General features: G+C 40.6%; 1 protein-coding gene across 4 annotated transcripts in view; it reads left to right on the top strand.

The window, feature by feature from the left end:
- The window catches only part of MAD1L1 (mitotic arrest deficient 1 like 1), a 1,068,146-nt gene that overhangs the window by 95,015 nt on the left and 945,432 nt on the right, over positions 1 to 27,699 (top strand). For 3 of the 4 annotated variants that reach the window (XM_089682390.1, XM_089682399.1, XM_089682386.1), the window contains one exon: positions 9,745 to 9,831. The exons of the other annotated variant lie outside the window; for it this stretch is intronic. In XM_089682390.1, the coding sequence (XP_089538516.1) occupies positions 9,745 to 9,831 (87 nt within the window). The remainder of the gene's footprint in view (positions 1 to 9,744; positions 9,832 to 27,699) is intronic. 4 annotated transcript variants of the gene reach the window in all.

Below are 27,699 nucleotides of genomic sequence, written 5' to 3'. Positions count from 1 at the left end.
TTTCCTGACAAAACTGGAACAGGATTTAACAAAGTAGGCAAAGTTATCAAAACTTCTTGGCAGGCTATCTTTTATTCTTCCCTCTGTTACCGGCGGTGATAAGCCCTATGCTATAGCAGAGTATAGATGATGCGAAAACTGAACAAAAAATTTGGAATCGTTCATATTTTTGTATCATTAGCACCCCAGCTGTGGCATGCGATTCACGGGCCGCAATCGCAAGTGCCTGATCCAACATGATGGCTTTTTATTAGAAAAATTAAACAATTGATGGCACAATTGTATGAGCTATTATTGTTTTTCTCTGTATAAACCTTTAAGATTTCGAAAGCCATACATGATTTGTTTTGGTGAGCCAGCGAGTTGAAAGAAAAAAAAAAAAAAGATAGATTCCCCATCCACACTTTCAAGGTCGATGGGGAAATCTCTTCCGCAGAGCTATTGTATTCTAACAGTGGGGAGGCTGTTCCACCATCAGAATACAGTCATCAGTATTGCCGGCTATAGCCGGCACCACTGCTTAAGTGAGTTTTTTTCCGACAGGCTGATTGTGCAGAAATTGATTGAGAGATCAACTTCTGTACAACCAGCCTGCCCATAGATGGATCAAAAATGAGCCAGTCCATGCTGAACCGGCCGAAATGCATCTATGGCCGACTTAAAGCCACAGTAGATATAAACACTAAAGGGATGCTTTTCATGCAGACCTGATTGGAATCTGCAGGTAAGTATATGGGTAGTCAGATATAAAGGGGTGTGTGTCCTTTTACATCACGTTACCTTAACCTCCCTGGCGATATTCCCGAGTGTAGCTCGGGGTTAACTTTCAGTACCAGAAGCGGTAACCCCGATCTACACTAGGGAATACACAGCAGAGTTGCTCCGGGATCCCTCCAGCACTTACCTTGTCCTGCACTCCCGCAATTTCCCCCCTGCAGCGTCCCCAGCCATCTCCTCTGGCTGATGCCGGCATCCATCTTCCGGGTTTCGTTCCCTGCGAGTGTCGGGACGTACGGAGTACGGAACCCGTGGGAATTTCAAAAATATAACAATTTGACATGCACTCAATACACTAAAATCTGATAGTATTACATTACTGTATCAAACCATTTCACAAACATTTTGTCCCCAGTGCTTTGTCCGGCGCCCTGCCTGCGTTTTTACCATTCTTTCTGCCTGGAAACTGAGAAACATCCACGGCGTCCAAAAGGCGTCCCTTTACGTCAAAAGCGATCGTAAATTAGAACCACTTGCAGAATTGAGTGATAATGATTTGTGGGGAAATTCATCATCAGACACTGAAAACGATTTTGCGACTAAGCGCCGTGATGTGCGAACTTGGCGCTCTATTTCAAATTTCAGTGTTTTTGGTTTGATTACATTATGGAATTACATTTATTATTATTTTAATTTTTTATGATTTTTTACAATTTTGTTTTTCAAATTTTTTCATACCCGGGATGTTTACTAGACTCTTGTTCGGACAGATTTCAGTAAGTTATTCCTAAGAATTACAGGTCTACAATAAATAAACAACATATTCCCATTGAAAATAATGTACCGCTTTGAGCACAGAAATACTGACATAATTAGACCACTAGGGAGGTTAAAGGCAGTGCAAAAAAATGGAGAAAGTCTGCTTCATTTTGCTCTGATTCAGCAGAGGGTCTGTTCATGGATTCTCTACTGAACAGACTGGACAGTGATCATGTGAAAGGGGCACTGTGCTTCATAAACAATTGAAAAAAATAAAAAAAATTCTGTGTTTTTCCATCTTTTGTTACATATTAATGCTGCTGATTTCCTGTAGCCTCTTTGTACTTTCTTGCTGTCCAGCATACATGCATTTCAGCGATGGTTGCATGGCACTGCTCGGCACAAATTTTCTGATGGTGACAACAATAAATCATAAAGATAGGGGGGGTAATTCAAAAAGGCATTTGCAAAACATTTCTGGTGGTGTCTATATAATCAGAAGCCTTACAATTCAGTACTGACACAAGCAACAAAATTCCAGTAGTTCTTATTTTCAACACTTTTTTACTGTATGACACTGTTATTGCAAACAAAAACAACCACAAAATAAAGGAAAACACCATATTGCTGATAAGGAAAGTGGATGTAAATAAGAGCTCTTTTATGTTGGAGTAAATTTTTGATTGTGCCACATTTGTACATATATATATATATATATATATATATATATATATATATATATATATATATATATATATATATAGGAAGTGCAGCGCTAAAAGATATATATATATATATATATACTCCAATAAAATATATTATATTCAGTATGCTCTCCAAATCATATGGATAAAAGAAGTAACGTAATAAAATGTTAAAAATAATAAATAAATGAATAGTGACAGTTCGTGATAAGTGAACTATTGAGGAGTTGATAGTGACTTTCCGATCCTGTGGTCTGGTGACAAATAGTGAAAATGCGCACTCACCAGATGCGTATTTTCAATACGCCTGTGATAAATAAACCAGAGGTCCCCCTCATGGGATGGACGAGCTGGGCCATCTTAGCGGACTCTTCTTCCACTGGGTGTAGAGCGGCCAAACTGTTGTCTCCCTCTGGGAATGGACAGGGTACTGGGCAGCCTACATCAGGGCATGCGTCATCCTTAAGCTGGTATCAAGTGTCGCAGACTTCTGATGCTTGGGCTCTGGAACGGATATGGGGCTCACTAGGGAGCCAGCAAGAAATAGCCCATAGTGTAGTAGTTTAAAATTGGCGTTTATTATTCCACGTGGTAAAATAACTCAAATGTAAATAAAAGCAAGTAAAAACAGTTACTGACCAAATGTGCAAATAGACGTCACGGCGTGCAGGCCCCATTAACGCGTTTCGTGCGATAGCACATCATCAAAAAGGCATGACCATGCTGAAACGGCCCAGCTCGTCCATCCCGTCGCATGAGGGGGACCTCTGGTTAATTTATCACATGCGTATTGAAAATACGCATCTGCTGAGTGTGCATTTTCACTATTTGTCACCAGACCACAGGATTGGAAAGTCACTATCAACTCCTGAATAGTTCACTTATCACGAACTATCACTATTCATTTATTTATTATTTTTAACTTTTTATTACGTTACTACTTTTATCCATATGATTTGGAGAGCATACTGAATATAATATATTTTATTGGAGTATATATATATCTTTTAGCACTGCACTTCATACATACATATATATATATATATATATATATATATATATATATATATATATTTATTTTAGTTTTTGGTGACCTTGCATGCTATAGTTGCTATCATTTGAAGCGCTCACTGATTACATTTATCTTTATTACATTTGTACTTATTGTGGTGCATCTTTGAGATAATTCTGCAAAAAGAAATGTTTTTCATTTCCTCTGGAACTGATATTTCATATGTTTCCATTACTCTCTCAATTTCTCCAAATAGCTTTTCTGCCTGTAATACAATACCACATCACAGGAAAGTTGCTTGCAACAAATCTTTCAGAGTTGTGATTCCAATAAAACCTAACAACTTGTATTTGAATCTGTTGCAAGTTCTGCCATTTGTTGTTCTACCGTGAGACAAATGTTTAATAAGTAAATATGACACTCTTTGTGATTTCCAGTGTGCGTGTTTTATCACAAACCATATAGACTTAATTAGTAAATATGTAATAAGTACCTGAAACAGCACTTGCAATGTATCTAGATATGCACAAGTACACCCACAAACAGCTGTGTTTTATTAGCATGACAGTCATAAGCGTCATGCATAGGGGGGCACCTGAAAAAGCCCCTCTTTAATTCTGAAACTGCTGGCAGAAAAATGCAGAAGCAAAAGCCTCATACTGTCACACATGATTATGCACGTTTGAATGTAAATGCATTCTACTGGGCAGAATAATACTTTTTTCTGGCAATTGGAATGAATTTACTAGCATACGTTTTAAACACACATAGTGTTTAAACATGCATAAGTGCATTTGTGCGTTTTCTCTACTGAAATGCTTCCCCCAAGGATGTGTCTGTTTCTTTTCAGCCTGTGAACGCTTCTCTTGTAATACGCTTGTAAACATCTTTGTGTGCATGGATACCTGTATAAGTGTCATTTTTATTTTTTCCGTGTCCATGAGACCTTATACAGTATATTTACTATTCCATATATAAATCAACCAGTGTAAGCAAGTTACAAAATCTGAATATTTGCATAAATGTGTTCCATGTCAAGAACAGTAATCACAGAATATTTATACAAATACAGTAACAAAGTGATTCATCCACCAGGTTGACAAATTTCAGACCAGGCTGAGTAACAGAACTGTGAAAATGCACTTAATTCAACCTCTCTGGGATTATCTCGATCCTCTTTTCAAGGAGGATCTGTCTACACCTGCACCAATCACTTTGTTTCTGTCTTTGTGTAAATATTATATGATTATTGATCTATACATGCGACATAAAGCTAAACTAAAGTTTTAAAGTGTTACTAATCCCAGGACCCTGCATTCACTATATATGGTCTCTCACAGTACACAGAACATGGAAGTGCAATTATTCTAGTAAATATAAACTGCTAAATACCTTTTCTCATCTGCTGTTAGAGCAGTCTTGTCACCTCTATCAGTGTTCAGCAGAGCACTGGTTAAGGCTTGTAGGAGGAGTTTTCTTTCTGCTCTAGGAGGATGCAAAACCTCTGACCTCTGTCTGGACAGTGCTGATTGGCCTTGTGCTGATCACATGTACTCTCACAAGAAAAAAAAAACCTCTCTAGCAATGCACACTAAACTGACCATGTGCAGAGTGATTCCTAGAGCTCTGTACTATCAGTTGATGAATTGGGGACAGTAGAAGGGGAGGATCACAGAAGACAGGATCAAACAGCCTTTTTACAGAATGCAGAGGATTAACACCTTAGGTTCCACACTGAGTATAACAAGCATGCTTTACTGCACATACAGACTGATTTTACTGATGTGGGTTTAGTTACACTTTTGTACCTTGCTTATAAACTGGTAGATGTATTTGGACATGTATCCATGCATCACATTCTCCACCCCGTCCATGCATTCATGCAGAAAATGCAAAGCATTCTCTGAAAGGTGGCCATGTCGAGCGGGCAGCCTCTTGTGTTCACCGTGCAGCCTGACAACTGCTCGCCACGGAACCTGGAAGGTAGTGGAGATCCACTGAGAGTAGCGGTGTATACTATAGTAATATCCAACTTCTAGGGCAGGGGTCTCAAACTCCATTTCATTGGGGGCTCTATCAGCATTATGGTTGCCCTTAAAGCATCGATGTTTATCTGTAAGACTATATAAATGTATATACTTTTTATCACATTAAATTATTGGCCCGCATTCGATTAATACTGGTTTTAGTAATAACATAAGACCTAAGCTGTGAAGGGCAGGTGTAGAGCGGCATGGAGCCCACTCACACTCCTGTAGCAGATGATGCAAGAGGAGAGTCACACACCGCTGGTATCATCCACAAGAAACTTTATTGGAGATGAGACTGCACAGATAGAACATTGTTCTGCCATGGTATTCTGTCAGTCTTCAATAAAGTTTCTTGTGGATGATACCAGAGGCGTGTGACACTCCTTTTCAACTGCCATAGAATTGTATTATGCTCATAATAATTAGTACATGTACTACTAGATGTCCTGAGCACTCGTCTCCCCCCCTCCTTACAAGATGTATGATCCAAACAACATCTGAGTCCATATGATGGAACCCTGGATAACCAACTGGCTAACGCGTTTCGAGGACACAACCTCTTCCTCAGAGCCAACTAGCTCTGAGGAAGAGGTTGTGTCCTCGAAACGCGTTAGCCAGTTGGTCATCCAGGGTTCCATCATATGGACTCAGATGTTGTTTGGATCATATATCTTGTTCAGTTTGACATGCCTGTGTTATTATGTCCATTGTGAGTATGATACCTATTTTTGTTTCTTTAATAAATTATTTTAAATGATAATACACTAGGTCGGTGCACCCTTTTTCTGTTTCTCCATTTGTATCCAGTGTATTCGGACCACCCCGGTCTGTTGAGGGCAGCAAGCCGTGCATATTCCAGAATATTCCAGAACATTCCTATTGGGTCTACTGAGTCCTTTCCTAGCGCAGGAGTAAAGTGTTTGTTGTGTTGGATTCCCCCCCTCCTTACGTCAGATGACAAAGCCCTCCCCCAACCATCTAAAGTCAAGAGTCCCCCACCCTCCCTTACAAGACAGTTACTCTGTGCTGCTGCCAGGAAGAAGCTGGGGGTTGAGCTGGAAAGCAGAAAGTGCTGAGGCATAGAACATGGATGTCAAACTGGTGGGCCTCCAGCTGTTGCCAAACTACAAGTCCCATGAGGCATTGCAAGATTGACAGTTACAAGCATGACTCCCACAGGCAGAGGCATGATGGGACTTGACATTTCGCAACAGCTGGAGGGCCACCAGTTTGACACCCCTGGTCTAGAAGAAAACTAGAGAAGGGCTAAAGTCAGCTGCTGGAGGCAGCTGAATGCAGAGACCAGGGCAGGCGGAGACAAGGAGGTGGCTGCACAGAGAGGCACAAGATCTGTAAGAAGAGTTCTGTTGTCCTCTCTTCTGCTGACTGGTGAGATGGAGGGGAGTGGGCAGAGACTAGCCTGGTGGAGCTGTTCTGTCCTCTTTGGTGCTGCCGACTGCTGAGACAAGGTGGGGACAGAGGCAAAGAGAGGTGTGAGGGCCACATGAAATGGCCTGGTGGGCTGGATTCAGATGTTCTATACATGAAATTTTTCTTTAACTGGTTGTACTGTGAAGTAATCCATTCTCAAACATCCTCAATGATCAAAATGAAGACTATAAAGTCTGTATCTAGCTCCTTAAAAATAACCTGAGGTTTGTTTAAAATAAGAACCGACAGGGTGTCAAGATTCTGATTAAAAAATGTAATGGGTAAAGCTCTAAACTGAGTCTCTGTTGTGAAATTTGAAGATGGATATCTCCTCAATGCCAATAGCTACAGAAGCAAGGGCTTGTAATAAAGTTCTTACTGCTTCTTTAGAATATGTAAATACTTTAATGTGCACAATCTGGGCACAGGTTCCCTTTAAAGTGAAATTTTAATGGGAGACATGTGTAGGCTGCTGCCTCTTCTGTTCAGAAAATAGTAGCCTTGCTTTGTCTACCTTATGTCTGAACTTTTTCCAGGTCAGTTGTTTAGAAACCATTGAAGCCGAGCCACCACAGTTACATCTAGGCATCCAGTGTTTTCAGGCAGAGAGAACAGCAATGACCGCTCACACATTGTATCTTAAAAAACTCCAGGAAAAAATTACTTTTTTTTTAATCTGCTGGGTTACAAATAGTTAAAGTGGAAGTAAAGTCCACTTTAGAAGTTGTACCTCCAGGTAAGCCTATAATAAGGCTTACCTGTAGGTAGAGTGAACATCTCCTAAACTTGCACTGTTTAGGAGATATTCCCATAACATGCAGCCGGTGACATCATCGGCGCATGCGCTCTGAAGGGACGGCATATCGTACCAGTCTTTCAGAGCTCTGTTCAGTAGTTGAGGGCTCCCATGTGCATGCGCAGGAGTGGCATCATTGCGGCCCCCGCCATTCATACGGCTGGAGCCCATGAACCCGAAAGGAAGACATGGTGAAAATGGCAGCCCCGGGGAGCAGTGACTGCACTGCACTGGAGGGCTCCATGTAAAGGTAAGTCGGTCATAATGTACTAGTATGCGATGCATACTAGTACATTATGACCTAAACCTGCAGGACCCATTGTTTTGTTTTTTTCTTCCGTTTACTACTGCTTTAAATCTCAAGCTTTGTATGCTACGTCCTAGATCACTGCCTGTGCTTTACAATTTAAATTTGTACAGATGCCGGATAGTAAAGTTTTCCAACAGCAACATCAGACGTAGGGTTCTCCTACACACAAACCATCATGTCTACCCTTTTTCTCCCCTTTCCAGTCACACAACATTTTGTATGTTGTGAGTGCGTTCATAGAAGCGTTCTGTGAATGGACAGAGGGAGAGAGGAGTAACAGACAAACTTCAGAATAACTTGTATGTTGGAGAGCTGAAAGTCACCTGTTGTAGTGCAGGAAATAGCTGTGCTTCTGACTTCATTGAAATTGTAAGAAACAGGCAGCAATCCAACAGGTAGCAAATACCTCCCCTGCAGCTGCTGTCACATTTAAAACTAGAGTGGATGTGCAGGGCTCTGCCACCACAGCAGGCGGCTTGTAGTTCTCAATGGATTATGCGTACAGTAATCAGAGCCAGGGGTGGACTGACCATTTGGAAACTCGGGCACTGCCCGAGGGCCCGGGGTCAGTAGGGGGCCTCATGAGATGCCCCTGGTACCTTTTTCATAGGCTTTTTTGAGTTTGGGCAAGGACACAGGGGCCCCATGATCCCCTATTGCCCGGGGGCCCCATGAGCTCTCAGTCCGCCCCTGATCAGAGCACTTGTATTACATTTACACTTCCTCCAACTTTCCAACTGAAATTTGAAGGGATAGCGTTCAGGAGCCTGGCATTGCATCGATGATCCACTGTGTAAAAGAAACACATATTTTTTTACCTGCAACAATATGTGCATTTATTATTTTTTTACGTAAAGGTGAACTTGCCATTTAAACCTCCAGAAATCTGGACCGTCCTTTACATTAAAGGGAAATATGCACGACCTGATTATTGCAAGATAGCAGGTGTAAGTGTGTCTTGCAAAGTCTGCTCTGTGAAGGTGTTACTAAAGCAATAAGAATGTTCAGTACCCTCACTGCTACACTCCAGCAAGTTTACAAATCACTGTGTATATAAATACCTGTATTTCCTCTTTTTTTTTTTTTTTTACTTTTTTTATTGTGTAATCAAATGTTATTATTTTGCAAATAAAGTATTACAAGTATTCAAGGCATCAGTGGTAATACAAAAATACTGGTTTATACAGAGCAAATTCTTCATGATCCTGCTGCAGATTCCCTTTATCAAAAACAAAGGGACTCTTTAAGTTGACAGAATCAGTATTTGTATGAAAAGGTCAGATGACCTTAGTCATCTATGTAAGATTCCTAAGGATCCCAATGACACATCGTCACAATATCACATATAAGAAGTGTTGCTGCTTTAGACCTGCTAAGAATGAAAAAATAGAAGAGGATAGAAAACATTTATTTGCAAATGCTTCTTCATTCTTTGAGTCTGGTATAAGTTTCATAGCAGGTCCATTTTGTACGTTTTGTAAGTTTTAAGCAAAACTTGTTAACGTGGTCCTAAAGCCTAAATATATTTACCTTAATGCATTCCCTGCATTACGGAAAAATAATTAGGTAGCAGTATGCACCCTCAACCCTCTTCCCCCAGACTTAACTGAGTCTTCACTCAATTCAGCGCTGTGCACTTCTGTGACTGCTCTCCCCACTCTCACTGGCTTTGCTGTCAGTCAAATCCTGTCACGAGGCTGCAGGGGCAGGACCGCGCTGTCTGTGTCTATGGACGCAAGCAGTGCAACTTGGTATCGCACCCACAGGTAGGAAGCGGCTTCTCTCATGGTGGCACACTGACAAGAGGAGGTGCCAGGAGCACTGGTGAGGGACCCAAGAAGAGGAGTATCGGGGCTGCTCTGTGCAATTCCTTTTCACAGAGCAAGCAAGTACATCATGTTTGTTATTAAAAAACAAAAAACAAAAAAAGAATTGACTTTAAAATCACTTTAACATAAACATATGGTTATTTGGTCTCTCCTCAGGACTCCAGATGATCTCTCCAAACAGATCCTTGCCATACAGCAGCGAGAGATTAAACTGAAAGAAGAGAATTTGTCTATTACAAACAGGTATAATGGAAATGGCTTTTATTTCCTTGTTGTTCTACATTTACTTGTAAATGTTTTTGCATGTCCCTATTTTCCTCTTTAAATTCCTATTCATAGTTTTGTCTTTCAAATTGTACATGGAGCCTGTCTGCTGTTTTAAAGCAGTTCCTTCACTTGAAAGGCTTTCTTCAAATAATGCCATTCATCTTTCCACAGGGGATTTCCACCCTTCTTTATGAATTGCGTTTTATTTTATCATAAATACAGGCTTTATTTTCACAGCACATCCTTTATTGTAATGTGGTTTAAAGCCTTCAGAAAGCCAAAGTTATTCCTGAATCAAACTTTTAATAACTCTGTAGTTCACTAAACCAGCTACTCACTCACAGCGCCTCTAAAAACTATGATTGGACAGTAAAGTGCCATTGTGCCCTGCACACTTTTGACTGGTTCAGAATAGACATGTGCAGTATAGTGTATTGTTGCCATTGTGTCGCATACGCTTTACCCATTCCTTTTATACAATCCTTTGTCTGCCCTGCTAGCCTCCTCTGCACTTTTAGGGTACTTTCACACTATGTGCATAGTGGGGTCGATTTTACTAAAGGCAAATAGACTGTGCACATTGCAAAGTGTAATTCTTGCTCCAGTGCTGAATAAATGAGCAGAAGCTCTGTTGACTTTCATCATCCAATCATGTGCAAGCAAAAGTGTTTTTTTTTTTAATTTTCCTTGCACCTGATTGGTTATTCCTTGCAAAGTGAATCTTTATCTCATTTATAAAGCTGTGGAGCAACTGCACCCCTTGTATGGTGCACAGTCTATTTGCGTTTAGTAAATCAACCCCAGTGTATCTGCTTTCCATAGCTGTGCGATATTATACAACATAAAATATAATAGTGGTGTAGCACTGATAACTAAATGTGCAAACTCCACAATAATAAGATAAAAAACATAAATCACATAAATGAAAGAATATAAATATAGAAGTGATAGATCTATCAAGATCTAGAAAACCAGTGTCTCAAACTGTGATATTAACAGTACACAAAGGGCATATGATGAAGCTGGTCCTATGCCCGGACCCTCATACAGTGACAATACCCAGTCCCACTTGGGACTAAACCCCAAAAGACTAGGTGCTATATACAGTGGATCCCAAAATAAGGGATATGATCACAAATAAAGTGAATAATATATAAAGTGTATCCCAAAATTGGGATATAACCCAAATAAAGTGACTAGTGAATAATGTTAAACACAATATATAAACATAAACTTCATAAACGCATTAAAACGATAAAAAGTGTCCAACAAATTGCCAAGAATAGCAAAGATGGCAATGACTGCCAAAATGTGCCTATATCTTCAAACCACATGCTATAGTGCTGGTGCAGATGGTGAGCATATATCCTTAGATGGCAGGCATGCCCCCTCACCTCCTTGTTGCGACCCAAAAGGGTCCACACGCCTCTTGGATCACTCTGGATCCTACAGGTACCAACTCTCCAGGTCGAACCTCACTTTAACTTCCTTCCAATATAAATCTCTCTTCCATTCAGGGATAAACAGTGCAGGCCAATAAATGACTATCACATTACAGCCATGAAAGGACAAAAAGACAAGTCTCCCATAGTGCAACACTATTTAATATGTTAAAAGCATGTTAAATCGCTAAATATTGCACTCACATTAACACAGATCAAACAAGGCTTGTCACACCACTCAGTATGGGTGTACTATGTAAATCAGGTGTAGCAAGATGGCGCTCCGCCGGAAGTATAAAGTTCAAAAAACAAAAAAGGGAGCTATGTGATGCAATACAATGTGCATCACACTGCTCCCTGTCACACCACTCTGCAGTCCAAAATGGCTGCTGCCTGCAATTGAAACTGCTGTAGTTTAGTGTATGGGCTAGTGGAAATTCGCACTTTTTTTTTAACTTTATAAGTCATGCACAAAGTGACGCTCCATTCATGTCACCACACAGCAGCAGGATGCAGAGATATGCAGGACCATTCAGAGAAGTGCGATATTATGCAAACATGTTGCATAATATCAAAAAGCTCTGAAAAGCAGATACAGGCCAGGTTAGCGTCACTTTTAGGATAAACACTCCTGATGAAGTTGGAATGATGAAAGGTGTAGGACAGGACTAGTTTACATCATCTTGCGCTGAATGCAAGCCACTGGCTCTCTTCTGGGAGACATATTATCAATGCAGCGGCTACTACAAAGGCTGGTTTATGTCTCGTGCGCCTCTTGCATTATCCATATCTTCGGAGGTTCTGTGGAGACAGAAGTTGTTAAACAAAGTGCCATATATGTGCTTCTATCTATACATCTATGCAAGAGGCTTTATTGTGACCTAGGTACAAGTTGGATGTCACATTTTCTGGTGAGTTTGGAATCTCCCAGGTGTGGAGTAAAAACGTAGGTTGGATTTATTATTAACGAGTTTCATTATTTCCTTTGGAGATTGTATAGTAATAATTATTTTCAATAAGGATTTTATTCCTCTCACATGAGAAAAAGAACTGTTGGATGCACACATTTAATATGGTGTTTTGTAATATATACATGTATTTGTGATTTTGTGATATATTTTTTACTTCTGTTATTTTGTGGGGAGTTAATTTGCAATTTTATTTTTTTACGAAGGTATTCTAACGCTGCCTATTGTTTATTACTTTTGATGGAGCTGAGACTGAGCCTCTGAAAATAAAAGCCAATGGGGTTGATTTACGAAAGGCAAATAGGCTGTGCACTGCAAGTGCACTGCAAGTGCACTCCAAGTTCACTGAAAGTGCAGTTGCTTTAGATCTGAGGGGAACATGCAAGGAAAATAAAAAAACAGCATTTTTGCTTGCACGTGATTGGATTCAAGAAATCGGCAGAGCTTCACCTCATTTCAGAGCTTCCTCTCAGATATAAAGCAACTGCACTTGAAGTGCACAGTATATTTACCTTTAGCAAATCAACCCCAATGTGTTTTTAGGATTATGCATCACACCGTTCCTGAGCCTCTTGTAGCATCACTTACCCACACTGGGGTCTTTCTAGACCAGATTTTAAAAACCTCAGACAGAGGTGAACTGCAGCTGCTTTCCAATGTTTGTACTAGTAGTCTCCTTTAAGCTTGTTTTTTTTTTTCAAATATATTGTGTTTTTTTTATCTTTTTCTTTAAATCTGAGAGCTTCGAGTCTTGTATCTCATACCCTGGAGCTAAGTGGCGCAGTTGGCTAAACACTTGCTGGCTCTCTTGACATTTTGACGTGTTCTGAGCCCCTGAGAACAGCAGGAATAGTTTTTGGCAGTGCCAATAGCTACAGCAAAGTGCACTCTAGTGCTAAAACGACTGATATTTTACATACTTGAGTCAGCTTCCGTGCCAGAGAAAAAAAAAATTGATGAGCATTTGTCTGATTTTTAAATGTCAAGCGCTGCCTTCTCTTTCATGAAATTGTATGCCCTTGCTGGATCTGTCTTATGGAGGTCATTTGGACATGGTTCTCTGTCAAGTTATTTTAATGTTCACTTTTTTAGAGAAATAAGAGAATTAATCTGTACAGATTGTTTTGAACTATTGTGCACATTTCAGTAACTCACAAATGACTTTGCTTCAGTTGCCCATTTTTTGTGTAAGAGCAGAAGTCTTCCACTTTGGCTATTTGGTCTCACCAGTTATCACTACACCTGAATTCACACTGACTTGCAATAAAACGATGGGAAAGTGGATGTACACATCTATCCATTTTATGCATGTATTAATGCTGTTGACTTGCACTTTATGTTCTGTATAGAACCTATCAAACAGTAAGTGAGTATTATTCTTCCAGGGGGGTGGAGCCTAACAGATGCCTACTATCAGTGGTGCAGGAGCTCAATGCAAAACTTTGACAGCCCTATCCAGTGCTAGAAACTTCTGCATGTTTAACTCTTGAGACAACCTGAAGTTACTCTGGACACTACTGTACCAGCTATTGGGGCCTTCTGCAAGAGTCTCTGAGGCAGTGGGCGAATTTAAGCACTCCATTGGAAATACCAAGATGGTAACTTGGGCCATGCAGTCTACCCTTTTTCTTCACCAGAGCTCCCAAGGCCTTTGCAGCTAGCAGTGGAACATTTCTGTGATAAGACCTGCAGAATCTGCGAGGTCAAGTCCAGAGTCTGCGATCTAGAGGATTCCCTCTGGCTCGCCAGACCTTGCAGCAAGTGGCTTACGCTCTTGAGAAAAAGACTGACAACCAAGATAACAGCTAGCAATGTTCAGGTCTTTATGTGGCAGGTCTGCTGGAAAAGGCTTTAGGCTGAAATTCTGAAACCTTTGCAGAGACTATGCTTACCCAGCATTTTTGTAGACAGGTCTTCCTCAGTGCCTTTGTGGAGGACTCAGGATCTTGCCAAGAATCCTCCAACCCCTTCTGCTGTCCATATCCCATTGAAGCATCACTTCATACCTTCATTATGAAGCTATTAAACTACAGAGGATAAATCTCAGAAACATTGACAGAGGTTCTAACTTTCCCTCACATTATCTATTCCAATTATCTTTAGAATAATTCTCCCATTTTCTTATAGTTATACGTATTTCTAATTATTCTGTTTCCGGCTCTTTGGCTTCTCCATTGACTAGAATGCCTTCTCAAAATAAAAAGCATTATGCTATTATAATAGTAATAGATCTTTCTGTGTTGAAAGGTAAAACAATAGTTTTACAAGTGTTACTGCATGTTCAACGCAGAAAACAACAACTTTACATTTACTGTAATATTGTGTTGAACTCCAAAAAAAAGAAAAACTTAACACATGACCTGATGTTACACATGTGAACTTTAATTATCACGTTCGTCTTGTGTGGATGGTTGCCCTACCTGCTAGTTAGTCTATAGTGGAGTTTATCCTCATATTCTGAATGTCCCTGAATTTATTCTATTAAAAAGCAGGCTGTTTTGTTCAATGGTTCTAAAAACTGCCTTCTGTGAGCATACTACTGCCTTTTTTTTCCAATGAGTATGAGCATAAGGCAAATGTTTCACAGCACAAAACTATCTAAGAGATAACCATGCTATTATAGGAGCACACTGACAAGACTGATATATTGGTATCATTACACTTTAAAAGTGAGGTTCATGTGAAACTCTGGATAGATATCAAAATTGAAGATCACCATTTAATTTGGCTATATTCATTTTAAGCTGAGCTCTAGGCAGACCAATAAATATGTTAAACAGTTAAAATACATACTGTATCTGAGAACTATTTTACCTGTCAAAGGATTTGTATTTTTATGCAGTCCTCCACTTGCAGTTTTGCCACACTGGTAGGGCTGGTGACTTGATTTTTATCATTACTTAAGTTAAGTAACACAGGTCTCCTTTCTATCCCAGCCTGTGATTGGACAGTGAAAGCAGTGCTCAGATAAGCTCATATTTGTGTCACTCTGGGTTCTCCTCCTATCAAACATGTTCCTTGTTAGCACATGAGCACTGCGGCACAACTGAAAGCTGTCATAAAAGATTTTTCGACCTCCTTCAAAAATGCTTATTTCTTTGTTGTCGTATGGATTTATTGGATTTAGTACTTCTTAGTCACTTTCCTAGAGCAAATCGATAGCCTATTGGCTCAAGCTTAATTTGCTGCATATACCGCTCAACCATAACTTTATGACCACTGACAGGTTAAGTGATTAACATTGATATCTTGTTCTTATGACATCTGAAAGTTGGTGGGATATATTAGGCAGCAAATAAACATGCTGCCCCTAAAGTAGATGTGCTGAAAGCAAAAAAATAATGGTCACTGCAGTTTATGTACGGGACTGCGTAGCAGCAGACCAGTCAAGGTGCCCATGCTGACCCATATCCGCAGCCAAAAGCGCTTACAACCGGCATATGAGCATCAGAACTGGACCACAATTGAAGAAGGTGGCCTGTTATGTTGAATCACATTTTCTCTTTCATGTGTATGTTTAGGTGCATGTACATCACGTATCTGGGGAAGAGTTGACACCAGGATGCAGTATGAGAAGAAAGCAAGCCAGTGGAGGCAGTGTAATGCTGTGGCAATCTTCTCCTGGGAAACCATAGGTCTTGCCATTCATGTGGATGTTAGTGTGCCATGTACCACCTATCTAAATATTGCTGCTGACCAAAAATTAAATAAATCAAGATAGGTGCTGGCCCTTTAAATCAAAAACATAAACACATTATAATTCAGTACTGTGAAACATAAACCATAGACAACACAGTGTGAAAAGGATATAAATGTCATAAAAGTCCTTCTTTGTGAGCATTCCCAATCACCATGTTCTTGATTACTGAAAATATCATTAAGTGAAAACAACAATCTTCATAAAAAAGTGCTCCACCCTGTGCTAGTGAATTGCTTAGTTACCAGAACCCCTTGGCTCTTAAAGCGTAAGAAATCACAATCCAGGTCACACAATAACCCTATCCAATCTGCCCATTAGTATTGTTAGACAGCTTACATCCACCATGGAGGAACAAAAGAAAGCCCAGAGAGAGAAGACTGATAGTGAAGTACGTTTTACTATTCCACAATGAGTCAATACAAAAGTAATGCACTGACATTGGAGGGTGCCAGGGAGAGGCACCAACATAATCAGCTTACTAATCAGGACCTAGTGCTTGCACCGCCGCTCGTATCCAAGGATCCGGCATGCTTTCCACAGACACCAAAAGCAATATAAAGACAGGTCTCTGTACATCGCTTCATGTCTCTGATGTCATTGGCCTCTTACAGCAGGATAATGTGTCCTGCCACACTGCAAAATGGTTCAAGAATGGCTTGAGCAACATAATAACAAAATTGAAGTGTTGGCTTGGCCTTCAAATTTTTCAGATCTTAATCCAATCATGCATCTGTGGGATGTTCCGGAAAAACAAGTCCAGTCCATGGAGGCCCCACCTCACAACTTGCAGGACCTAAATGATCTTTAATTGCTTGGTTTCAGTTACCACAGCTTACCTTCAGAGGTCTAGTGGTGTCCATGCCTCAACAGGTCAGGGTTGTTTTTAGAGCAAAAGAGGGACCTACTTAGTATTAGGTGGGTGGTCATAAAGTTATGGTTGACCACTGTGTATGTGCTTGGTTAGTCAGTCTTGGCAAGGAAACTAGTGGATTACCAATGATCGTTAGGAAATTTGCATTTTCAGGTCGTCAGCAGTTGCACCCCATACATTTCTCTCGTAAAATTTTAGTAACAGTCCTGACTCTTCTAGAATGGTGCTATATATTCTGTTAGACAAATAGCTGAGGTTTCAGTGGGTAGAGTAAGGTTCAGGCCACTGTGAATATTTAGTTTATTTGAAAATGTTTCCACTGTAGACCAATACCTTGGATGAAACTGATAGTTAAGTTAATTGCACATTTTTTGTGAATAAAGTCTGCAGAATTATTAATGCCTCACATTGGTGCTTTCCTTTTTTTTCCGCCAGTGTTTGATCTAAGCTGTCTGTATTAGCAGTTAAGTATTTGATGGCTCAGGATAGAAAGATTAAGCACATTGCTGAAATCCAGAAGATTGGACTGGACCCCAGTCAATTTGTTTTGCATGCTGCTTCAGCGTCTTAACACTTTCAGTAAGCAGCAATTTTGGCAGCAGTCTGACCAAGCTTCATTAATGTGAATTCCCCTGCCCAGTACAGCCATATAAATTACATCTCGCACTGATTTCTGTGAAATACTGAATGGCAGTTTACCAAAATGTTGTTGTAGTACAAATGGTTTAATCGAGAAATCTTTCTGTGAACTATTTTTTTTTGTGAAGACCTTGGCTGAATTCCCTCCAGCTGGAGTGTTAAGCTTGAAAATCTGACATATCTCTGCATAAAGGGTGAATGTATAAAAGTAGATTTCAGGTAGCAATGATAGACTCTAAAGACTATCAGCCAGAGCAGCATGCTTCTGTTAAATTCTAGACAGGGGAATGGGAGGAAAACATACTATCGGCTCCTCGAGAGTCAAATATTAATAAAGCACAGGTAATTACAGCACAAGCCATTTTGAAAATAATCTTTCCACTGCAGTCAGAAGCCATCTTTGTTTTTACAAAATGCCAAAATACTCAGATGTTGCTTTCTTGCATTCATGGCAACACTGGGGACATTCTGTACATTGTATTCAGAAAACACTTTTTGGTTTGGTGACCCAATTTTTTAATTTTTTTACAGCGCCAAGGTTGATCATCTGATTATACCTGGAAGAGACTTTCCCTTTCCAGGTATATGAGGTACATAAAGTGGATGCTAATTTAAGAAAACCTAGGAATACAACATATAAAATGCTTAGACAATGGCACATTGACCACGCCGACAGTCTCTGCAAGGTGCTCCACAAACCCCCTTATACTCACCTTACGAGTGATCCCCTTGTTCACACTATATAACCTCATTGTAAAAACTCTCTTAGATCTACCATTGTTTTCATGGTGTAATGACCTGCCCGCCCGGTTGGATAGAAATTAAATTGATTGTTTAGGTTTGTCCTTATATTACATATGCACAAAATTGCATAGTTTTGGTAAATCTAAAGAAAATTGTATTGAGGTTTGTCCTGTTTCATATTCATTAGCTTACATATTTTTGGTGAATTTAAGGAAGATTGTACATTTTGATTGTATTATGTATGGTCAGCTTTGTTCTTGCCTGCCCTTGATCCAATGAGACATTGCCAATTCTATTGCCCAACCACTTATCAAAATGCTCCTGGATGAGCTCTGTGCTCGCCATTCATTCCTATGGAGCTTTTGAGTATGAGCTATGGATTTGTAAAATAAGCTTTGATAGGAATTACTGGTAGTTGAGTTGAGATCACATGACCTGTTCAGCTCCAGCAGTTGATATTGTGTATATTGATATTAAGGGAGCTTTAAACCCACCCAACAACTGCAATTTGTCTGGTACCTTTAGATAATAGCTTTATTTTTTATTTTAACTGTTGAACGCCATTGCTCTCCAGCTGCTGTTAGGTGATGCTCCCGGCTTTTTTGCACAATTCCGTTAGGTCCATATATATTTGGACACGGGCACAATTTTCATACTTTTTACTCTGTATGCCACTAGAATAAATTAAAATAAAACAATCCAAATGAATTTGAAGTACAGACTTTCAGCTTTAATTCAAGGGGTTGAACATAAATATCAAGTACAAATTTTATGAACTGCAACCATTTTTATACACAGTCCCTCCATTTTCAGGGGCTCAAATGTAATTGGACAATTTAATATAATCATAAATAAAATGTTAATTTTTAATATTTTGTTGAGAATCCTTTACTGGCAATGACTGCCTGAAGTCTGGAACCCATGGACATTACCAAAGACTGGGTTTCCTCCTTTCTGATGCTTTGCCAGGCTCTAACTGCATCTGTCGTCAGTTGTCCGTTTCTTGTGGGTCTTTCTGCCTTTAGCTTTGCCTTCAGCAAGTGAAATGCATGCTCAATTGGGTGGAGATCAGGAGATTGACCTGGCCATTGCAGAATATTCCACTTCTTTTCCTTCAAAAGCTCCTGGATTACATTTCCAGTGTGTTTTGGATTATTGTCCATCTGTACTGTGAAGCGCCGTCCAATCAATTTTGCTGCATTTGGCTGAATCTGGGCTGACAGCATATCTCTAAACACTGAAGAATTCATCCGGCTTCTTCTGTCTTCTGTCACATCATCAATACACACCAATGACCCAGTGCCACTGGAAGCCATGCATGCCCATGCAATCACAATGCCTCCACCATGTTTTACAGATGACGTTGTGTGCTTTTGATCATGAGCTGTTCCAAGCCTTCTCCACACTTTTTTCTTCCCGTCATTCTGGTACAGGTTAATCTTAGTTTCATCCATCCAAAGAATGCTTTTCCAGGACTGGTCTGGCTTTTTTAGATTTTTTTTTGGCAAAGTCTAATCTGGCTTTTGTATTTTTCAGGCTTATGAATGGTTTGCACCTTGTGGTGAATCTTCTGTATTTGCTCTCGTGAAGTCTTATTTTGATTGTAGACTTTGACAATGATACGACCACCTTCTGGAGAGTGTCCTTCACTTGTTTGGATGTTGTTAGTTTGTTTTTCTTTACCATAGAGAGGATCCTATGATCATCCACTACTGTTGTCTTCCATGGACGTCCATGCTTTTTTATGTTGCTGAGCTCTACAGTGTGTTCTTCTTTCCTCAGAATGTACCAAACTGTTGATTTGGCCACTCCTAATGTTGCTGCAATCTCTCTGATGGATTTGTTTCATTTTTTTCACTTGCATGGGCAGCTCCTTTAAACGCATGATGTAGGTTCACAGCAATAGATTCCAAATGCAAATACCACACTTAGAATCAACTCCAGACCTTTTACCTGCTTACTTGATGAAGACATAATGGAGTAGCCCACATCTGGCCATGAAACAGCGTTTGATTCAATTGTCCAATTACTTTTGGTCCCTTGAAAAAGGGGGGATGGCTACTCTTAAGAGGTGTAATTCCTAAACCCTTTCTCCAGTTTGGATGTACATACCCTCAAATTAAACCTGAGAGTGTGCACTTTCAGCCCGGGTCCATTATGTAACCATAGCTTGAATATGTTTTGTTAAATACCTGAAAAAATTTAAAATTGTGCCTGTGTCCAAATATATATGGCCCTAACTGTACTTAAAATTATACCTTATATTGTTCATTATTTGACTTTTTTTACATCTGTTAATCACTGGTTGTCTATTTTATTTTTAAATTGTATGAATTGCAGTTTTTCAGAGCAACCCTTATAACACATCTATTTTATAACAATGAATGCAAAGTTGCAGAGTGATAAAGTGTGAAAACTAATTTGTGTTTGTTGCTGCTGGAATTTGTTGAGAGCAACCAACAATATTTCTTTTCTTTAAAATAGAAAAAAAAAACACATTTATTTGTTCATTTTAGAAAAAAAAGAAAAAGTTGCAGTAAACAAGTGCTAGCTTCACGTCCTGTGCCAGGATACCAGTATTCAAAGGCTGTTTGCATTTAAACAGGCTTTGAAACATTGAAATATGATTTAATTTTCTCTTTAATCTCTGTGCTGTGCTGGCAGTTCTTGTTGTATTCTCCTCACACTTGTCTACACGCGCTAAGATTCTGTGCCATGGCAGCTTATGTGGAAGAGAAATCTCTGGAGATTTCTGAAGAAAAGGAATTTGGAAGGAAACGAATGTTCAGAGTCCATAAAAAGATCAGAGTGTTAGAATTACTCCTTTTTGCGGTATTGGTTTGTATTTTTCTTTCTGTCCAACAGTAAGCAATTACCAGCTAGGACTATATCCGCTTATGCTGCCCTTTTTTTTGCTGTAGAACTAGTTGATCTGACCTACAAGGGTTTATTTAGTTAAGCCGAAGAGTGCAAAATCAGGAACACATCTGCATAGAAACCAATCCGCTTCTAACCTCAGCTTGTTCAATTAAGCTTCGGTGATAAAACCTGAAAACCGATTGGTTTCTATGCAGAAGTGAGCCTGATTTTGCACTCTCCAGCTTTAGTAAATAAACCCCACAGTGTCTGTTTCAAGACACCTTTCCTATATTCCACTGTTCTGTATCAATTTCACTTCTAACCATATCATCGCTCCAAATAAATCCCCCTCCTTCCTGCTTCAAAGCTGTACAATAGACTGGGTCACTTTGTGTATTAGAGGGATACTGTATTCTAAAATTTAAAATTATAATACAAAGTCAGATTGTTTCCGTGGAAAGGGTTTAAACAAAAAATAGTTTGTAAAAAGCTGCATGAAGAGAATTAGACTCAAAAAAATGTTTGCACTCTAGTCTGGCAATGACTTTTTTCGGTCACTCAGGCTAAGTTCAGACATATGCGGTGCAAATTCGTCCAGTTTTCTAGTGCGATTCAGTGAGCAGCTGCGAGGTGAATCACCTGCAGTTCTGCTTGAATACCAAGGCATTTTCCATGCGATTTTGGTACAGCTGTGTTTTGGTTCTGTCTTGATATCTATCTCTATCTCTGTCTGCAAAGCTGGTCAGTAACATAGTCTACACCCATGAATCACAATGGAATTTAATTACATATGAGCACATATCTGTTTCACATATTGTTTTCATTAAACTCTGCGGACCTCAAAATCGCATTTCACAGCTCCAAACTCAAGCGTGACCCTTTTTCAAAACGCATTGCGGCTGAACTGCCTATATGTGAACGACCTCCATAAGAAAACATTTTATTTCTCATGTCATGCGAATCACTGCCCTTGGAAATGCATCCAAAAACAAATATATGTGAACCAGGGCACAGGGAACCAGACTCCAGTTTTCATCCTTGAATTAATTTTCTGTTTCTGGTAGCCTTAAAGCGGCATTAAACAAATATGTAGTATTTTACAGCTTACTAATCTTGGATGTGATGGTTGCTTTCAATTTCTGTTTACTTTTGTGGTTCTTTTTCCTTTTTCACCTGTTGATCTGGCCAAATAGTTTTCTTTCGTTCAGCCAACAGGCTAAAAAAACCCCCAAAAATATATTATACCATCCTTACAAACTACTTTTGTCAAGCAGCGTGGGAGTGTCCATGTATTTATTTAAATTGGGCTGGTCCAGCAGTGATTTTTGATCAGTGTATGACAGGGGTTAAAATTTCAAGTCCAGACCTACTAGCTGGTCACAAAACTTACTCGCCATCAGTTGCCCCACCCAACCTTGCCCAGGACCGCCCATAACTCCACCCCTGGCCCGCCCCAACCACGCCTCCTTAAAGCTTATGAAATTCAATTTTTCTTTAGAATAAATAGTCCGAAATATAAAACTCGACACAGTAATGTATATCCCAGCTTCCCTGTACTCCATTATAGTGATATGACATGTATACAGTAATGATTACTGTATACATGTCATATTACTATAATGGAGTACAGGGGAGGGGGATATACATTACTGTATACATGTCATATCACTATAATGGAGTACAGGGGAGGGGGGGTATACATTACTGTATACATGTCATATCACTATAATGGAGTACAGAGGAGCTGGGATATACATTACTGTATACATGTCATATCACTATAATGGAGTACAGGGGAGATGGGATATACATTACTGTGTACATGTCATCACTATAATGGAGTACAGGGGAGGGGGATATACATTACTGTATACATGTCATATCACTATAATGGAGTACAGGGGAGCTGGGATATACATTACTGAGTAATGTATATCCCAACTCCCCTGTACTCCATTATAGTGATAAGACATGTTGTATACAGTACTTTCTGTCCCCCCGAGTCCCCCGCGGCGGTGGAGAGGGTGTCTCCTCTCAGCGGAGGAGAGCGGACCTCCCCTGCACTTGTCCCCTCGGCAGCAGTGGGGCAGAAGCCAGAGACAGGAAGTTGTAAACCGAAACTCGGCTTCACAATGAGGCTTGAAGCGCAGGTGCAGTCGCTCCAAGCTTCATCTGTGCTCACCGCTTGACACAGAGGAATTTCTCCTCGCATTTGGCGAGCGGCTTTTTCAAGCCCTGGTGTATGGCCAGCTTTTGGGTGGCTCCTTTATCTATGGAGGAGCAACAAAGCCACACTCGGACAGCAGCAGTGCCTGTCGAGGGTAGTGTTAGATGGACTGGTAGTTTTAAATTGACTTTACATAAGCGACTAACAAATTAAAGTGGTTGTAAAGGCTTGAGGTTTTTTACCTTCATGCATTATATGTATAAAAGTAAAAAACCTTCTGTGTGCAGCAGTGCCCCCCAGCCCCCTCAATACTTACCTGAGATCCATCGATATGCACAGCAGCCTTGGCTGTCCTGGGTCTCTGCCTCCTCATTGGCTGAGACAGCAAGTGGGAGCCATTGGCTCCCTCTGCTGTCAATCACAGCCAGTCAACCAATGAGGAGAGAGAGGGGGTGAGGCCAAGCTGCTGCTCCGTGTGTGAATGGACACACAGAGCAGCGGCTTGGGAACATGCCTGCTTGGGTGCCCCCATAGCAAGCTGCTTGCTGTGGATGCACCCGACAGAAAAGAGGTGCCAGGAGCGCCGGCGGGGGAGTTGAGAAGAGGGGGATCCAGGCTGCACTGTGCAAAACCACTGCATGGAGCAGGTAAGTATAGACATGTTTTGTTATTTTACAAAGAAAAAAAAAAAAAAAGAACCTTTAATATCATTGTAACACATTTTAAGCAGCTGCAAATAGTTTTTTTTTTTTTTTCTTTTGGATAATGGTTTTAACTAATACAAGCTGATCAATATAAGCACCCCTGTCATTGCTAAATGTTTTTTTACTTTTTACTTCATATCCTGGTCCATTAAAGGAAGTTGAAAAATACCAGAAAAATCAAATGGTGAAAAAAATAAAGTATGAGAGGAAAAGCTAATACTGCTTTGTTAATGCGAGTGACAGACTGTATCATATGCCATTTTTTACTTTGCCTTTAGTATCACTTTAAAAGCAGGGACTTGTTTATCCCCGGAGATATACTTTTATACACCGTGTTCCAAATTATTATGCAAATGATATTTTTCTCATTTACCTAAATAATTTATGTAAATAACAGCATAATTCTCATGTTATCAACTATTAAGAGTACAATTCACATTTTATTGAACAAACCTCCTAATGGTAACAGTATTTTTTTTAAACATAAAACACTTACAATGCACTGTTCCAAATTATTACGCACAGTAAGTTTCAAAACACTTTATAGGTTGTAAAGAACTGAAAATTGTCATTTGTTGTGTTTGCAGCATATTTACTGAAATCAAAAGCTATTTCAATCAAACTTTTAACAACATTTTAACTTTTTAAACATTTTAACAGGTCACGTTACATTGTAACATAGGACCCCTTATTTGATAGCTTCACAAGTCTTGCATCCATTGAACTTGTGAGTTTTTGAACAGTTTCTGCTTGAATTTGTTTGCAAGATGTCAGAATAGCCTCCCAGAGCTGCTGTTTGGATGTAAACTGCTCCCACCCTCATAGATCTTTTGCTTGAGGATGCTCCAAAGGTTCTCAATAGGATTGAGGTCAGAGGAGGATGGAGGCCACACCATGACTTTCTCTCCTTTTATCCCCATAAAAGCCATTGATGCAGAGATATTCTTTGCAGCATGAGATGGTACATTGTCATGCATGAAGATGATTTTATTACGGAAAGCATAGTTCTTCCTTCTGTACCAGGGAAGAAAGTGGTCAGTCATAAACTCCACATACTTTGCAGAGGTCATCTTTACACCTTCAGGGACACTAAAGGGGCCGACCCGCTCTGTTCCCATGATTCCGGCCCAAAACATGACTCCATCACCGCCTTGCTGACGTCGCAGCCTTGTTGGAACAGGGTGGCCGTCCACCGACCATCCACTACTCCATCCATCTGGACCATCCAGGGTTGCACGGCACTCATCAGTGAACAGGACTGTTTGAAAATTAGTCTTCATGTTTTTTTCTGCCCATTGCAGCCGTTTCTGCTTGTGAGCATTGGTTATTGGTGGCCGAATAGAAGGTTTATGCACAGTTGCAAGACTGGAGGACTCTACACTTTGATGTCTGTGGGACTCCAGAGGCACCAGCAGCTTCAAATATCTGTTTGCTGCTATGTAATGGTATTTTAGCAGCTGCTCTCTTGATTCGATGCATGGATCTGGCAGAAATCTTCCTCAATGTGCCTTTATCTGCACGAACCAATCTGTGCTCTGAATCAGCCACAAATCTCTTAATAGTGCGATGATCACGCTTAAGTTTTCGTGAAATATCTAATGTTTTGATACCTCGTCCAAGGCATTGAACTATTTTATTCTTTTCGGCAGCAGAGAGATCCTTTTTCTTGCCCATATTGCTTGAAAATGGTGCTCTGCTTAATAATGTGGAACACCCTCCTTTAGTAGTTTTTCTTTAAATTGGGCTCACCGGCCAATCTAATTATCACAGGTGTCAGAGATTGTTTTCAGTGATCAAAAGAGCCCTGAGACACAATGCCATCCATGAGTTAAACTGAAAACAAAATATTTAATCTTTGTGACACTTAAATAGAATTTGCATAATAATTTGGAACGCGGCGTATTATATAGTGGAAGCAGTATACAGAGACAAATTGAAATCTAGAAAACTGTTTCCTACCAGCTTGCTGTGTTGCAGTGCACTAGAGATAAAGAGTCCTGTGTTATCCCTTTGAACACAATTGAATAAGATCCTTCAAAACCTCGGTGCACAAGAATACATTTGCAAATACACTTTTAACTTTTAATTTGTTGTATGTCTGCCTTGCAGGATCAAACCCAAATCCCTGTAGTTGCTGTTGTCGCTATCTTTAACCCCCCTGGTGGTATTCCGGAGTGTAGATCTGGGTTAACTTTCAGTACCAGAAGCGGTAACCTTGTGCTATATTCGGGATTACATGGCAGCTTTGCTCTGGGATCCCTCAAGCACTTACCTTGTCCTGCGCTCCCGCGATCCCGCGATGTCCTCCTTGCAGTGTCCCTGGCCGATGCCGGCATTCGTCTTCCGGGTTCTGTTAACTGCGAGTGTCAGGACGTATGGAACGTCCGGGGGGGTGGAACCGGCGGGAATTTCAAAAATGTAAAAATTTGACATTCACTCAATACACAAAAATCTGATAGTATTATATTACTGTATCAAAGCATTTCACATACATTTTGTTCCTAGTGCTTTGTCCTGTGCCCTGCCTGCATTACCGTTCTTTCTGCCTAGAAACTGAGAAACGTCCACGGCATCCAAAAAGCGTCCCTTTAGGTCAAAAGCGTTTTTAGACCAGCTAGAGAAATGCGATTAGTAAATTAGAACCACTAGAAGAATTGAATGATAATGATTTGTGGGGAAATTCGTCATCAGACACTGAAAACGATTTTGCGACTTTGCTCAGTGATGTGCGAACTTGGCACTCTATTTCTAATTTCAGTGTTTTTGGTTTGATTATATTATTGACTTAAATTTATTATTATTTTTTATGATTATTTGTTATATTATAATTTATGATTTCGTGTTTCATATTTTATCATACCTGGGATGTTTACTAGACTCTTGTTTGGACAGATTTCAGTGAGCATTACTAAGCATTACAAGCCTACAATGAAAAAACAACATATTTCAATTGAAAACAATGTACCGCTTTCAGAAATACTGACATAATCAGACCGCTAGGGAGGTTAAAGAACAGTATGTTGTGTGGTTGCAGTCCTAGTTTTCCCTTCCTCTCCCTCTATCTCCCCCTCTCCCTCCCTCTCTCCCTCCCTCTCTCCCTCCCTCTCTCCCTCCCCCTCTCCCCCTCTCCCTCCCTCTCTCCCCCTCTCCCTCCCTCTCTCTCCCTCCCTCTCTCTCCCTCCCTCTCTCTCCCTCCCTCTCTCTCCCTCCCTCTCTCTCCCTCCCTCTCTCTCCCTCCCTCTCTCTTCCCCTCTCTCCCTCTCTCTTCCCCTCTCTCCCTCTCTCTCCCTCTCTCTCCCTCTCTTTCTCCCTCTCCCTCCCTCTCTCTCCCTCTCCCTCCCTCTCTCTCCCTCTCCCTCCCTCTCTCTCCCTCTCCCTCCCTCTCTCTCCCTCTCCCTCCCCTCTCTCCCCCTCTCTCCCCCTCTCCCTCCCCCTTTCTCCCCCTCTCCCTCCCCCTTTCTCCCCCTCTCCCTCCCCCTCTCCCTCCCCCTTTCTCCCCCTCTCCCTCCCCCTCTCTCCCCCTTTCCCTCCCCTCTCTCCCCCTCTCCCTCCTTCTCTCTCAACCTCTCCCTCCCCCTCTTCCTCCCTCCCTTCCCCTCTCCCTCCCTCCCTCCCTCCCCCTCTCCCTCCCTCCCTCCCCCTCTCCCTCCCTCACCCTCTCCCTCCCTCCTTTTTTTTTTAGTAATGTAGAACTGTATGCAAAACCTTTTTATTTACATTTTGGATAGAGTAGGGGGGAGGGGATTTTAA

Source organism: Staurois parvus, unplaced genomic scaffold, assembly GCF_062004578.1.
Source record: "Staurois parvus isolate SC_StPar_1 unplaced genomic scaffold, SC_StPar_1.0 ptg000018l, whole genome shotgun sequence".
Classification (NCBI taxonomy): Eukaryota; Metazoa; Chordata; class Amphibia; order Anura; family Ranidae; genus Staurois; species Staurois parvus.
This window is presented reverse-complemented; position numbering and strand designations above follow the sequence as displayed.